Source organism: Desmodus rotundus, chromosome 8 (assembly GCF_022682495.2).
Source record: "Desmodus rotundus isolate HL8 chromosome 8, HLdesRot8A.1, whole genome shotgun sequence".
Lineage (NCBI taxonomy): Eukaryota > Metazoa > Chordata > Mammalia > Chiroptera > Phyllostomidae > Desmodus > Desmodus rotundus.
Genome location: NC_071394.1, coordinates 109,027,144 through 109,042,855, shown reverse-complemented (window position 1 = coordinate 109,042,855; position 15,712 = coordinate 109,027,144). Strand labels below are relative to the sequence as shown.

At 52.8% G+C, this 15,712-nt stretch overlaps 1 protein-coding gene across 1 annotated transcript in view; it reads left to right on the top strand.

The window, feature by feature from the left end:
* RFTN1 (raftlin, lipid raft linker 1) overlaps window positions 1-10,986 on the top strand; it is a 187,548-nt gene extending 176,562 nt beyond the window's left edge. The window contains exons 9-10 of the mRNA XM_024566000.3: window positions 428-509; window positions 9,651-10,986. Of these exons, the coding sequence (XP_024421768.2) occupies window positions 428-509; window positions 9,651-10,043 (475 nt within the window). The 3' untranslated portion in view covers window positions 10,044-10,986. The remainder of the gene's footprint in view (window positions 1-427; window positions 510-9,650) is intronic.
* Window positions 10,987-15,712: the final 4,726 nt, after the last annotated feature.

Genomic DNA, 15,712 nt, shown 5'->3' with positions numbered 1-15,712 from the left:
GAGCTCTTCCCCCAGGTCCTCATCTTCCTGCCCATCCCAGACCCCTCCAGGGCTCGTCCCCAAAGACAGATTGGGGAGAGGCCTGCCGCCCCTTTGTGATTCACTAAAGAAGCCAGTTTGTCATTTGGCCAAGATACTAGCTGTTAGTTCACACCAAGGGGAGGGAGTTTCTAGCTGTGAAGCTGACTTTGCAGGGATGCCCAGCACGCTTTTGTTGAGCCCTTGAGATAGCCCCCAGGAGCAAAGGTGGATGGTCTGCGGTGGGAGAGCGGCGGGGGGCTTCTTGATTCCGACCTCTCACTGTTTGGTGGCAGCTCTGCTTCCTGTGTGTGGTCAGCCTTGGTGACGTTAGGGGCTGCGGCATCTGTGAGCTTTGGGGTTCCCCCAGGTCTAACCTAACTCACTCTCAGCTCCGTGTGTCTTACAGGGAGGGAAACATATCCACCAAGCAGATTGTCTTTCTTCAGAGACCGTGTCTACCTCAGAAAATCAAGAAGAAGGAGTCGAGGGTAAGTCCTTGATGGCCTTCCTCGCGTTTCTTTAGCAGGGCTTCACCTTCAAGTGCATTTGTCTACAGCAGTCGGGTGAGCAGCCTGCCCCAACTGCCAGCAGCTCTGAGCCCAAGGACACCTGAGCCCCTTGGCAAACTGCATCTGGCCTGAAGCTGCCAGAATGGGACAGATGAGGGCACCGGAGGGCCTTGTCTGCCAGTGTCCTGCTGCTGGCCAAGCCAGAAGGGCAGAGGAGAGAGGTTCTTCTGGACACGCCAGCCTGCCAGATATTCCCGCTGGGCTAGCAACAGGGGCATGAAGTCAGCTGCATTCTGATGGGATGTGCGTGGGGCAGGGCTGGAGCTCAGGCCCGGTGTCTGTATCTGCATCTCATTACCCGCTGGCTGGAGCTCCAGGCTGCCTGTCGCATCCCTCAGGACATCAGAAGTCTGGTGATCTTGGCAAACAGACCCTGCTAGAGCTCCTTTTTGACAGGCCCCAACCTGAAAGCCTCTGAGTGACAGCGGCTGGTCTAGACAAGGTCAGCCTCAGCCTGCAGCAGTGAGTCCTCACTAGGCAGGTCAGACTGCCCTGCAGGTCGCCGAGGTCTTGTTTCCCCTCCCTGGCTGTTTCAGGAGGCATCCGGGAAACTCAGTTGCACCGGGAGGAGGTGGCCATTCTCAGAGTACTCCCCATGTTTGGTGATGTCGAGCCCAGGTCCTTCCCCTGTGTCTGGTGATTCCGATGTTTCACACCTCATGCGTTGTTGCTGGTGGGTGCGGTTCCCGTGGACCAGTTGCTCAGGAAGAGGCAGGCGAGTCAAAGGTGTCACCTGGAGCCAGCTCACCCCACCTTTGATGGCCAAGACCATGCTCTCCCGCGAGCCTGCTGGGCCTGCTCTCTCCTCACCCTTGGAACCGTCCTGTGCTCCCCAGTCCTGGCTCCTCGTGTTCTGTGGACACAGAGCCTGGACAGGAGCACCACGCGAGTGAACAGATTGGAGCAGCCCCTCACCAGCCAACAAATCCAAGGGGAACCCGTTTGTGGGGTGAACGCCAAGGAAATGGTGCCGTGAAGCCAGATGGGGTGGAGTGCAGAGGCCAGTCTCTCTCCAAGCTCTGATGCACTAATGTGACAGGTGACAGTGGCAGAGAACCAGAAGGCAACCGCCAAATCCACCATTAACCACCAGGAGCAGGCAGCCGCCGGCTGGAAGATGGATCAGCCGCCAGGACTGCTGTCAGCTGTGACTTAGCTGTAGGCTCCAGGGGACTGTGTGTGTTCACAGACTGACACTCAGCAAAAGTGCGGGCAAGGTCTCCATCAGACACCCAAATGAACCCTCTTTTGCCTTTAAGGGGGCGGGGGCGAGGGCAGCGCTGGCTTTTCTTGGCTGCTCTCCAGGTTGTGGTGCTTATGGATTCCACAGCAAAGACACGCGGCGTGATGTTGCTTCAGGCCACGCATCTTGGAACAGGATGGCCAGTGGGAACCGGAGTGGGCGGGGAGGTTTTTGAGGTAGAGCTTTACAGCTGGTGTAAGAAGGCAGAATGACTTTCCTCGGGGAAAGTCTAAAGAGGACGGGAGTCGCTTATTTTCTGGTCAACGGAGACTTCCAGTCCTAATGAACTGCACAAATATGGGCAGGCTGCTTTCTCCTGGAAAGTGCTCATGTATCCCCTACTCATTGCGCGGATTGGCGGGTCCCGAGCACTTGTTCTCGGTGTGATCTAGAGGGGTCACCCACTAGTGCAGTCCCGGAGAGGGGACTTTGCAGCAGACTCCTTGTCTCCGTCTCCTCGTCCCTGTCATTTGCTCCGCAGCAGACTCAGGTGGGTGTTCTGTTCCCACAAGGTCTTGTACCCCCGTGAGGGTGGCAGTAACCTCATCCAGTCCTGATGGCGCCTGAGCTCCCTGCAGCCCTGACACTCTCGGCTGCCTCTTCCTCTTGAAGCACCTTCTTCTCTTGGCTCCACCCGTACTCTCCTGGGTTTCCACCGGGTTCCTCAGGGTTCAGACCCGGCGCTGTTTCTCCTCTTGCTCTCTTACCGCTTCCTTAGAAAGTCTCTTTCATCCCAGAGAGAGAGAACCTCACTTGGCACCTCTGGGTCATGACCGTGGTGTCTGCATTTCCAGCTCTCGCTTCTCCCCTGAGGCCCAGCGCACCTGCCCAGTCACTGCTCAGCCATCTCAGGGCACCTCGTGACTGCCCCTCCCCCACAGCTGGCCCACCTCCCCTTACCGAGAGAAATGGACCACCACCAACCCAGAGGCACCCGCCACCTAGGGGCCATCCTTGACTCTCCCCATGTCCTGCCCCTATTCAGTCAATCCTTGAAACATGTCTGCTTGAGGTCCAGAGTCCTCCACGCCTCTTCACTGTCACTTGCCTCAACTACTTTTGTCTCCTGATGACAGGTCTTCCTTCCAAAGTGTTCTCTGCTCAGAAACCAAGTGTTTTTTTTGAAAAAGCCAATTGAATCGCATCACCCACTGCTTAAAACGGTCCTAAAGCTTTGCATTAACATAAAGATGGAGCCCTGGCCAGGTAGTTCAGTTGGTTAGAGCATCATCCTAATGTGCCAGGGTTGCAGGTTGGATCCCCAGTCAGGGCACATACAGGAATCAACCAATGAACGCATAGTGAGTGGAACAACAAATCAATGTTTCTCTCTCCCCCGCTTCCTTCCTCTCTCTCTCTAAAATCAATTTTTTTTTAAAAAAAAGATAAAGGTGGAAATCTGTAATGTGGTCCCCAAGTCGCTGTGTGGTCAGTCCCCATGTTCTTGCTTTCCAGCTCTGTTGGCCTGCCCTTCCGTGCCTCTCCTGCCTCAGCGCCTTTGTTGTGGCTGTCCCCTCTGCCTAGGACACTCTCTTCCATTGTATTTTCTCGGGACCGTGTGACACCCCGGGAAGAGCCACACTCCTCTCTCTCAGAGCTCTCCTCTGGTTATTTGTGCTCATTAGCTTATCCTGTCCTGGCAGATTCAGTCCATGAGGGCACAGGCCTTTTTTCTGACTGCGGTGCGCCCAGTACCCAGCTTTTAGGTGGTACTCAACAAATATTTGTTGAATCAGCCAATGAGGAATCAAAATTCTGAGCTGGGACATACCCATTATGCCCACCATTAAAGTTTTAAGGAAAGAAACCCCGAGATGGACGCACCGAGGACGAAGCACACTTAGTTCTCTTCTCATCAGCGGCATGGACCAAATTCTCTAACGAAGCCTTGCCAGCATTTGAAAGAATCCTCTTGTGTGTGAGCACGGCTTTCGAGGCAAACATGAACTCCTTCAAAGATGACAGGCGGCTGCTCCAGAGAAGTCTCGTTCGGCTAACCCAGCTGAAATGGGGCCAGATAGTTTCTAAAACGTGTGAATTAAATCCATTAGCCCCCGCTGACACGGAACTCTGGTCACGCACTGCTGGAAAGTGAAGGGCTGTTTTCCACTCCCGCAGTTATTTCTGACACGGACAGCTCTTTGGAATCTTTCGTGGTGTCGCCCCGGCAGCACAACCAAGTACCCAGACACCCTGCTAGGGAAGACCGGCATCGGTGGTGCAGCGCCGGTCCCACCAGCAGCCTGCCGGCTGCATTCCGAGACTCCCTCTGCTACTGCTCAAGACACCCAGCCCGCCCTCCAGACAGGAACGCCTGCCTTTCAGTGTGGATGTGACGGGCCTCCTCTTGGAGTCTGTCACTGTCCCAGGGACTGCCACATCCCTGCCTCTCCTCTTCTCGCTTTCCGAGATGTCATCTTTTTGGGCTTTGGGATCTGGAGCAGTTTTTGTTCTTTGTTAGAGACTGTGGCTGTCCCCAGCTCAAGGTGGGAAGAGAAGCCAGGGGGGTGAAGGGGCAGGTGTGGAGATGGGAGGGAGGCTGGGAGAGGCCTGGCAGGGCGGGTGATGTGCTTGTTTCCCAGCTGTTTCTCACACAGCTGAAGGGCCCAGATGCCTTTCCTAGCTTGGTGGCTCATAGACTGTGGTCCCTGGACTGGCAGCATCAACCTCGGCTGGAGCTCTTTAGAAAGGCAGTCTCCCCTGCTCCACCTCCACCCGAGGCCCACTGAGTCTGATGTGGTGAATGATTTGGTTAAGGGAGCCAGCCCTTCCGGTGAGCCTGATGCCCGCTCCAGTCTGAGAGCCTGTGTCTTAATTGAGTCGTTTAGGCCCCTTTCCAGGCTCACCTGTGGACCTCCATCCAAATTTTATCATTATTGACTTTTTAAAAAATGGGCCTGTCAGGGAGCCTTCGGTATACATACTTGTTTTTAATAAACCGAACCAAAGAATCTTTAATGGCAGTTAAATCTGGACTTCCATTAGCTGACCACTGGGCCTAATGAATCAAGCGCCTGGCCTAGGAGATGCGCCTGAATGTAGCCAAGTCTGAGAGCCGAGGCGCTTGTGCGCAGGGCTGAGCCACCCAAAGGTGGGTTGCCTGTTCCTTTGCTTCCTCTCCTCTCTTCTCTCGCAGGGGTGTCAAACTCATTTTCACCAGGGGTCGCATCAACCTCTCGGGTGCCTGCAAAGGGCCGAATGTAATTTTAGGACTGTATAAATGTAACTCCTCAACAGTTAAGCAAGAGCTCAGCATGCTGCCAGGTAGAAACAAGGAGGAGGGCTGAATTCGGCCCGAGGGCCTTGTGTTTGCCATCTGTGCTCTAGGGCAAGAGCCAAAGCCTTTTATCCACCCAGAGCTGAGAGGCTGGAAGGGTAGTGTGGGGCCAGAGACAGCTGTGTTTGGGTTCTAGCTCTGCTGTTTTCTAGCTGTGTGCCTTTAGGCAAGTTCCTCTCTGAACCTACAAGCTCCTTTGTAAAATGGCTCTCGCAATGCCTATTCAGAGTATTGCTTTGGGGACTCAGGGAAATGGGAAGCCTTGTCACTGTGTGAGACACATAGTAGACACCTCGGTTGTGTTTGTTCCTCCTAGGCAGGTATTCTACAGGCTGTTCAGCCTTTGCAACTTGGAACACTTAGCTTTTAGATGGTACAGACCCTGAGTTTTGGCCGCTGCTACTTGCCTGCTTCATGAGAATGTCCCTGCAAAGGAGAGAAGGAGGGAAGGGGTAGACTCGGGTCAGAGCCTCCTGGGTGCTGACTGCAGCCCGGGGACAGCTGCGGTGGGATCGGGGCCCAGCCAGCGTGGGGGTCCAAGATGGCACCGCTGACCCATCTGAGGACACAGAAAACAGTGCAATCCTAGAAGGCGTGTGGTCTGGCAGATTTTTCTGTTTTTACTCTGAAGGACATTAAACATTGGCTGCAGTGGTGCCCATCCAGCTCAGCTCTGACATTCCCGAATCGTCCTCTGCCCAGCAGGCCGCGCAGGTTCCTGGAGAAAGTGACCCTTTCCACAGTCTGTGTCCTTCTGTTGCATTATATCAGGAGGTCAACAAAAATGTGGTCTTCTTCTGGAAACTGGACATGGCCGGGCGTCCAGAGGAGCCACAGGCCTCCTGTGGTTGATGTAGCGAGAGCAGCCCCTGAGACAGTGTCTGCATTTGTGTCAGTGAGTAACAGGTGTGGAGGGTAGAATCTGGCACAGGTGGAAGCTGCTCGGTTGTATAGCCCCCAACTGCAGGGGGCGCTGTTCTCACCCACGCACGTGGTCAGGCCCCTGGGGCGTGCACTGCAGAGGCAACTACTTTAGAGAAGAGGCACTGGAGACTTGGAGAGATTAATAACTTGCCCAGGGACAGAAAGCTAACAAGTGCCAGAACTGGGATTTGAACCGGGGACTCAGCTGCTCTACTATAGTGCTTTGATGCTTTAGCAGTTAGGGCCTTTCAGCCGAAGCAATCTCACCGCTTTCTTTTAGCAAAAGGAAAACTTCCTCTGAGGTACCTGATAGCTGACTGCCTCTCAGAGTTTTGTATATAAGGAAAGCTTAACTGGTGCTTTTCTAAGAACAAGCAAAAATGCAGAAGCTGTGTTTGGGGACATGGATTTCTCTTTAAGGCTCTTCCGTTTGGGCTGGAGTGGTAAGGCAGTGGTAGCTGCTGCCCATGACCAGGCAGCAGTTACGAACCATGATTGCTTGTGCCCGAGAGCCACAGAGGGTTGGCGTCAGAGGCGGCAGCAGGGCCTCTGAAGTCCCAAGTCGGTGTCTTGCACTAGTGGCTACGGACCTGAGGTGCCCGCTTCAGTCTCTGCTAAAGTGGGCACCACCGGGGTGGGGGTCTGAGGCACCCCTTTGCCTGTAGAGGAGTTCCATTGTTGGAAATCTGTGGCTTAGGTGGAAGCAGCTCAAACCATCCCCAAAGGGAAGTCTGTCAGCTATAGTATGAGAGAGAGAATCCCCCAAAAGGAGTGTCTGGGCAAAACCCTTCCAACACCGTAGGTGAACTCCTTTGGGGATTTGGGGGGGAGGGAAAGGGGGTAGGAGGACAAGATAAATGTGAAATCGTAGCCTCTACGTGCACTTTGCTCCTCTTCATCTTTGATGGGATATTCAGATTTACCAGCCTTGTCCAAAGGTGCTCAATCCAAGAATCCTATAATGTGTTCAATCTCAGAACCCGGAGAGTATTTAGGCAAATGTTTTATTTGGGGAAATAGATTTCCGCCACGGAAAATTCTGCAAAGGTGGCAGATTTTTAAAAATTTACATAGCACATTTTTGGTTTTTCCTAGCAAGGCACTCAATTATTTACAATGTGCTACAGCCTTAAAAAATCGTTTTCCACCCATGGCGCAGTTGCATTCCTGGGCTCCCCTCTCCAGCCCAGCGGGAAGCCGTTGGAACCCAGGGCTCCGTTTACTTTTCTTTCAATCACAGAGTGTCTGAGATTTGAGTCCATATTTGGCAAAACCAACGTGGTGTGACTCAAGTAGAAAGAAATGACCGTGGTGGGAACTTGAACTAAACTCAACTCCTGGGTGTACGTACCATGAGTCACAGCTGCACCTGCAGGGCAGCCAAGCCACATGCTTCTCTCCTCCCGGATGAGACCACTCCCTGCGGTGGGGGTCCTGCTCTGGCCCCCATCTACCCGCCCCGCTCTCTTCTGGGTTTCTCTCATGTTCTCTGTGCCCTCACAACTCTGTGCCCGGCACATCCTAAAGGTCCCATAGCTGCCAGCTCCCCAAGTGTATACCACACAGCTGTCTGGCATCGGACTCTGTGGGTCTCCGCCCAGAGTGGACTGCCCCCTGTCCCCGCGCTCTGAGGTGGAAGCCCTCCTGGGGATACTGATCCCCACTAGGCTGACAGAGGCCAGAGGGGCTTTTGCTCAGGAGGACTGGGGGGACCCCTGATGCTCAGGGAGCGGAAGGGAAAGGCTGCAGTTCTTTGAGTCGTTAACCCACAGAAGGCATTCCTCATTGATGAAGACAAGGACCCATGGCTCCGAATCTTCCAAGGTGTATTTTCTAACACCCTTCAATGTTTCCACATCTTCTCAAGCTCATTTGCCCAGATTTATTCCAAGCACACAGGCTGCTAAACTGTCTTCCTCTAAGACAGTTCACATAGTCAACAGACTCAGCAGGACTTCGAACGTTTTCCACTCTTTTCTTCCTTAAATTAATTTCTCTTCTTGGAGACCAACCAGACAGAACGTGCAGATGCCCCCGTCCCTCCTCATTAAACCCTAAGCTATGTTTTGACTCGGAAATAGGACTGGTTCACCCTGAAACACAGTGTGGCCGGCATGGCGGGGCTCTGCCGTCCCCGCAGTGGCGTTTCCCACAGATAGGTTCTGAGTGCTGCTCTGTGCTGTGCCCCAGGGATGGAGGCGGCCAGATGGCTGCCCCGGCCTAATGGAACTTACATCTGATGTCAATAATGGTGACGGCAACGTATCTGGTATATTATGTGCCAGGCACAGTGCTAAACGCATGGCACGAATTATCACATCATTGAAACCACATAAATACCCTGTAAGGCAGGGCTCGACAAACCACAGCTCATGGGCCAAGTGCAGCCCGCCACCTGTTTCTGTAGATGAAGTGTTACTGGACCACAGTCACGCTCATTTGTTTACATATTGCCTGGGAGTGCCTTTCTGCACCAAGGGTAGAGTTTAATGGTTGCCACAGAGACCACGAGGCCCACAAAGCCAATATAAAATATTATCTGACTTTTATAGAAAAACTTAACTGGCCGTGCTTTCAGAGAAAATCAAGTCTCTATCCTCGGTTCTAGTTAGCGGCACCGCCCCCACCGTATGGATGAGGGTGCTGAGGTTGAGAAGCGAGGCCGGCGCGTGGTGGAGTTGGGACTCTTCATGCATGTGGTCTCACCCCACAGCCCCAATACTTCCACTTTTGCGCTGCTCAGCTACCGACTGCACAACCTGGCTCTTCGCAGAGCCTCTGCTGACGTCCCTGCCGTGTAGGGAAATGCTTGGTTGCAGGTCAGGCCCTGCAAAGCAGGGTCTGAGACATATTTGGATGGTGGAGGTTTTCGGGGGCGGGGAGGTTCTCAGGAACAACTCCTGTGGGGACAGCAGGGTACAGGAGTGGGTTGGGGAGCTAAGCTGAGGTGCTGTCTCAGCAGTGGCCTCGGCCCACCCTCCGGGTAGCTCTGGAGCTGAGATGTCCTTTCAGAGTTGTCACTAGTTGGGACAGGGAGGGATGGGCCGCTATGCCCCGCCTGGACCAGTCCTTGGCTGTAGATTGCCCCAGGAGGTGGTGGGAGCTGTCAGCAGACAGCAGTCCCCACAGCTGGGACAGAAAGCGTGCCAGTACAGGGGGACCCAGGCACCCCACACTTGGTACCCTTCTAACTCAGGTGAGGGGATCCCGGCCCAGGGCTTGGTAATCCACAGCCTGCTCGGAGCCCTGACGCTTAGAAGGGGCACCCCCCACGTCCCCTCCCCATGCTGGTTATCCAGATGATAGACTATCAGGACCTCCTTTTCCAGGCCTTTAGTTTGGGACCAGTTGAAAGAAGTACCCCTCGACCCCCACAACACCCTGAAATCCATCCACCTCTAAAATACACACACATCGTGGGCCACACCATGGACGGCATCAAGCAGGCTCTCGTGGTGGGTGTGTTGTGTTTGGGCTGCGATTGAAGTTTGCTCCACCCCAGGGGTGCTGGGAATTGTGCGTCTTGCTCCAGAGAAGTGACGTGGGTGAGATGTTCAGGTGAAGCCCTGGGTCACGGAGCCTGCATTTATTTATCCCCGCCCTCTCTGACGTTCAGTTTCAGTGGCGATTCTCCAGAGAAGACATGCACAGCAGGCAGATGAGGAAATCCAAAGGGAAACTCAGTGCCAGAGACAAGCGACAAGCAGAAGAAAACGACAAGAATTTAGAAGACCAGTTTTCCAAGGCTGGAGACGTGGGCAACTGTGTGCTGAGCCGGCAGCAGGACGACGGAGCTGCGGAGGAGCTGAAGGCGCCCGTCCAAGAGGTCATGGGAGAACAGCTGTGTCCCGATGGCTGGCTCTCTGTGGAGGGTGGGGCCGTGCAGAACGGTCCTGCCGGCCACTGCGGGGCCCCGGCCGGGGGCTGCGAGGGGCACTTGGGTCCTGCCGAGGATGCCAGGGAGGGAGGTGCTGAGGAAGTGGCTGCAGAGACAGCGGAAGACAACTGAGTCTCAGCAGTTGGCACTGAGGCCAGATACGCTGGCCAACCCGAGGCACTGTGCCGGCAGCCAGGCTGCTTAGCCCTGGTGTCCTGCGTTACCCTCTGGCTTGGCTTGACCTCTCCTTGTGAGCTCGCATAGGCCTGCCAAGGGCCAGCTCCCTGACAGTGTTGGTTTCTGCACATCCATTTGAAATGTGTTGTAATGCCCCAGTGTTAGAATGCAAGAGGTCAGGTTATTTCTTCTAAACCTCAGGGCTGAAGGCCCAGCCCTGGCTCCACCACTCCTCAGTGGGAGGGTCTGGACCATTCAGTGCCTGTGTCCGCCCCCTAGGGCCTCCAGGGAGCATCGGGGTCGAGTCCATGGGTCTCCCAGGCTACAAACCAAGGCTGTGTGTTTTCATTCCCACACTCTGCCGGGGCGGTGTCCATCCTCACTGTTCTCTGCGGGCCCTTGGTGAATGTAACAACCCCTGGAGCCCTATCAGCTGCTCTTCACCCAAACCCCCGAACCCTGCTGCTTTGGCAAAGAAAATGACATTAGAGGCGGGGAAGTGCCCCACCTCCTGGCTTTTCTCAAAGCGTTCCCATAGATGCTGGCAATCTGGAAATGAAAGGTAATTCTGTTTGTGCACCTGCCCTTGCAGAATGTCCGAGAAAGTATTCTGTGTTAGCATTAATGCCAATTTTTTTTTAAGGTTTTGTGTTCAGCACATCATGTGACTCACGTTCTTTCTGTCATTCAGGGCACCCCAGTGGGTTGGGTGCCCTTGTCGTGTGCTATTTTAATCAGTGTATTATTGGCCAAGTTGATCCCCATGTATGCTATCACGTGTTTATATTGTCCAGAAAGTATCATTAAGGCTTTAAGTAGATACAACTGGTGTCTTGACCAAAACAACAGCCTGTCTCTTTCTTGTTTAGTTACTTAAAGCAATAAATCATCTATGAGTTAGAACATTGTGAGTACTCGGTATTTATTGTGTCGCAACAAAAAAGTCCCAACCTGACATCTGAAGGACTCAATCCCACATCCCTCATTCATATTTCCTAAGTTACTGACTCCTGGCGCATGGTGATCACAGAGAAAATGAAGCACCTGTGTGCAAGGAGAGAGCCAGCTGAGCTCACTGTGCTTTCTCGTCATTTGTAGAGAGAAGGCAGACTGGGATGCAGGTGCCACCAGGTAAGCCGGGGGCACAGCCACTCCCATTGCCGGGGGCGAAGGCGACCAGTACCTTTTGAAAACAAATAATAGCCCTGCACCAAGCTCTTAAGTAAATTATTTAGTGAGGCAAGTCTTTTCCCTGTTTGCAAGTTTGCTAAGATAGAACACGTCTGTCGCATGTTTTTATGGGGCAGAATTGAAGACCCTTGTACAGCCACATCATGGAGTCACTTCCCTCTTCATGGTGGAGCAGACGTCCCCACCCAACCCCCACTGCTAACCTAGAAAGGTTGAAGGCTCTCTGTTCAAAGAGAACTATTTTAAAATGACATGTTCCCATAATTATACCCAGGAATATCTATACGGCATCTTTGATTTAATACAAATGTTCTCTCTTAGCCCGTGTCTTAGAGGATCACAGCTTTAAAAAAATATATGCTAGTTAGCAGCAGGCTGGGACAGAAGCAACACTCATCTTTCACAACTTTGAAAAGCCTGCGATCCCAGGCTGAGTCCCCCAGGGCTGGGCTTACACCACTCAGCGCTGGGTACATTTTTCAATAATTAAATGACATTTATGTTGGCTGAATGTGTCATGGGAAAAAAAATTAAAGGTGACTTTAGCTCATTTGAATTCCTCGGGAAATTGGGGCCTAGAGCCAAACTAACAAATAATTCCTGAAGATCTTGTTTTTTCCCCCTCACTTCTCCACACCCCTGCTGATATCTGGCAAAATGTCCATCTACTGCAGGCGGTTCTCAAATTGGCTGCATGTTGGGATCACTGGAGACTTAAAACCCAACACCTGGGCCCCACCCCAGAGACTCGGAGGTGCTGCTCTGGGCTGGGCACCGAGACTCATAACCCCTCCCCGATCCAGGGATTCTCAGGTGCAGCCAAAGGTGACACCCACTGGCCACAGGCTTGCTATGAATCGAATCACAGCTTGCTCCTTGTGAAATGCAACACTTTAATGAAAGGTAAATAACCAAGCCCCTAACATCCAGTCCTAACACCCTGCATGTGCATTGCAAGTTCCTGAAGGAAATTTTAATTTCCTGTGATTGGTGACAGTTGTGTGGGTCACCGTTGGCATGGACAAGGTCCCAGTGACCAGCGAGGGTTGCAGAGAGTTTCAGTGTTTGTAAGAGGAGGCCTGTGCACTTGGCGGTTAGTCTTTGGGGCTGCAGGCGTCACAGAGGGTCTTGAAGGAACAAGGAGTTCTAGAGGGGTGATCAGGTGACTGAGTGGTGACCTAAGTGACTGATAGGCCTCGCTGCCACCACTGGGCAGCCAGACGGGGCATTCCAGGGAGGCCAAGGCCAGTTCACGGAGGCCACAGAGAGACGGCCGTGGAGGGTTTTGGTAGTTCTGAGGCCCAGCCATTGGTCTGTGGAAGGAGGTTTCTGGAGAGGGAAAAAAATCTCGGAAAAGAGATGCTCCCATGAAACTGTGGCTGAATTTGGAGTCTTTCACTAGGAAACGGTTTCAAGACTTGCTCTTCACCTACGGAGAATCCCGAGTGGGTAGTGGGCGGAGGTTGGCCTCACTCCAGGGCACTCGGGGAGGGGGCAGGATGCTTATCGATCGAATCTGCTTAAAGAAACACCTTGCACTGCTGCCCCCACACAGCCCTGCAGTCGAAGGGGGGAGTACTGAGAGACTGCAGATGCTGTTAGCGCAGGGGGAAGGCTGTTCTACGTCGGGCTCATTGAGTGGAAACCCCGGCCAGGCTTCGGGATCACACAGAGCTGGCTAGAATGCTCACCTTGCACAACCTACAGATGTAACTTCAGGTTCATTTCTTCACACCTCCAGGCATCAATTGCCCATGTGTGAAATGAGGCTGATGACACCCACCTCATCGGATTTTTGTGAGGATTAATAAGGCGTGGTCAAGTGCTTGGCCCATGGAAAGTGCTCTCTGGATAGCAGTGAATCATAATGCAGACAGGTAATAAACGTGGCAGAGACCAACAGTGCTCACCCAATACCCATGGGCTCCTGTACTGCCCAGACCTTCTTGCAATTTGGGGCCATGTGACAGGGCTCTGGTCCACGGGACATGAGCAGATGTGATGTAAGCCAGTTCTGAGCCTGACCTTTAAAAATACCCCAGGCAGTCCCGGCCCTCTCTTCATCTCCAACGCCCTCGGGATAGTTCAAGATGGACCACAGCATGGGGGATAAGTAAACCTTCACTGTGATGAACCTCTGGGATTTTGAGGTTTACCTATTACTGAAGCACAGAATTCCCCGTGCTGACTAACAGACATACTGTAATGTTCATAAAATCTTTGTTAGTGGTTTATAAGTAACAATCCTTGCTTGAACATTTTTAAATCTCCAAATTGATCATATTTCACTGGAAGTATGTGTGATGGGACAAGCTTCAAGAAAAAGAAAAACCATTGAGACATTCTGATTCATTTTATGAAGCACATTTTATCAGAACCCTAAACATATTAATTATGGCCTTTACTAAACCACAAAACATCTTTCAAGAATAGCTCTCAGATGTAGCAATGCTTATTAGTAGGAATATGTTGACGCCAAATCCATCAGTTATGAAACACATTTCGGTTGGGCCCATACCCAGTGCGGGGCGTGCTGGCCCTGGGGGAGTGCAGGGAGCAGCTCAGCCTGGCTGTCCTGCTGAAGCTCACAGCCTTGTGCAGGCCAACAGCAGCAGCTGGGGCTAAAGATGAAGCCCTGGAAGGGTTGGTTAGAAAGGGAGATGCGGAAAGGAGGACCTGGTACAGACAGGCAGCCTGGGGGCGACTCAACACTGCCTCCCCACTTGTCTCAGTGGTCCTGTTTCCAGCAGCCCTCCTGCAAGTGCTGGGAGCGACTGCGTGAGCAGCGCAGGGTGTGCCTCTGGTCATTAGCGCTCTGCTCGCGGTGACCTGCCAAACCACTGATGCAGCTTCCCGGGAGGCTGGGTTTCCTGTACCTGGCTCCCAGAGTTTGGAACAGGGAAGCATGTGAAATTTAGCTCTGAGTACAAGACCCAACAGGCCTTTGGCTGGGATTTCTGAGGTGTCTGTCGCCAGAGAAGGAAGCAAAGCAATGTTCACCGCAGTTTCCTGTTGATAATGATCGTTTCTGTGGCCAGACTGAAAAAACTAACTCTGCTTACAGACAGCTGGTTCTCTGAACCTGGCAGGTATTTGCTTCCCTAGCCCCTGCAAGTCAGTGTGGGGTGGCATTTCCCTCCAGCAGAGGAAGCCAGGCCACGTGGGAGACCTGTGGTTTTATGTGGGCAAAGGGGATTGGATCATTCACTATACAGATATATAGGGGTTTTTATTGTTTGTTTGTTTTAAACAACAAATGTTAACACCTCACACTTCTGGAGGCTGGGAAGTCCAAGATCAAGACACTTGACAGATTTGGTATCTGGTAAGAACCTGCTTCCTGATTTCATAGATGGCCATTTCCTCCCTGCATCCTCACATGGCAGGAAAAGGCAACAGATACACAATTTTCAATGCCTCCACCACTGTGCTAGGTGCTAAGAAGACAGCAATGAAAGAGACAGACACAATCCTGGCTCCCTTGGAGCTTACAACAGACACAGAGTAGTTGCCCCAGCGGTTACACTGTGATGAGAGCTGTGCAGAAGCACAGGAAGCCATGGAGGCAGAACAGGGGGCTGTAACCTGCTTATGGAAGGCTTGGTGGATGACGTGAGAGCCAGGCTGAGAGCTGAGAGCACCAGGTGAGCTGCCCACAGGGGGACAGTGTGCTGAGCAGCTAGGAGCGCAGGCTGTAGAGCCAGTCTCCCTAGCTGGAATCCAGGCTCCACCACTTGCCAGGCGTGTGGCTTTGGGCAAGGTACTTATGCCCTCTGTGCCTCAGTTGCCTCACCTGTAAAATGGGGGGGATAAGAGTTGTAAGAATTAAATGAGTTAGTATATGCAAGATGCTTAAAGAATGGGTAGCATACAGGAAGAGCTATGTTAGTGTTGGTGATGGGGAGGGGCAGGAATTAAAAAGGGAAGCATCTGAAGAAAGACGCTTAGCGTGTTCAAGTCACTGGAAGAAACCCATTAAGGCAGCTTTGCAGTGGGTGTGTGGCGGGGTGGAGCAAAGTACCAGGGAAGACTCAAGAGATGAGACCCGGAGACAGGGGCAGGGTAGGGGGCCAGATGCAGGAGGGCCTGCGATCCACAGGAAGGATTCCGGTCCTCCGGCTAGAGCAATGGGAGGCCACCGATTACTTCTAAAGGGGAAATGACCGAAGATCTGTATCTGTGTAAAAGATCTCTGTTGCGGAATGAGAAAGTTGGCGTGCAGGGAGCCCGCGGGGAGTGCAGAGGCGCAAGTGAGCAGGCTAGTGCTTTAGTCCAGGTGAGAGTGCTGCTGGGTTGCACCTCTGTGGAGAGGGAGAGGAGGACAGATTTGATGATAATTTAGGAGCAAAAATTGACTGAATTTTGCAATTGATTGGAGTAAGGGAGCTACCGGCCACACCAGAAAGAGATGAGCACTGTCTTTACCAAAGGCA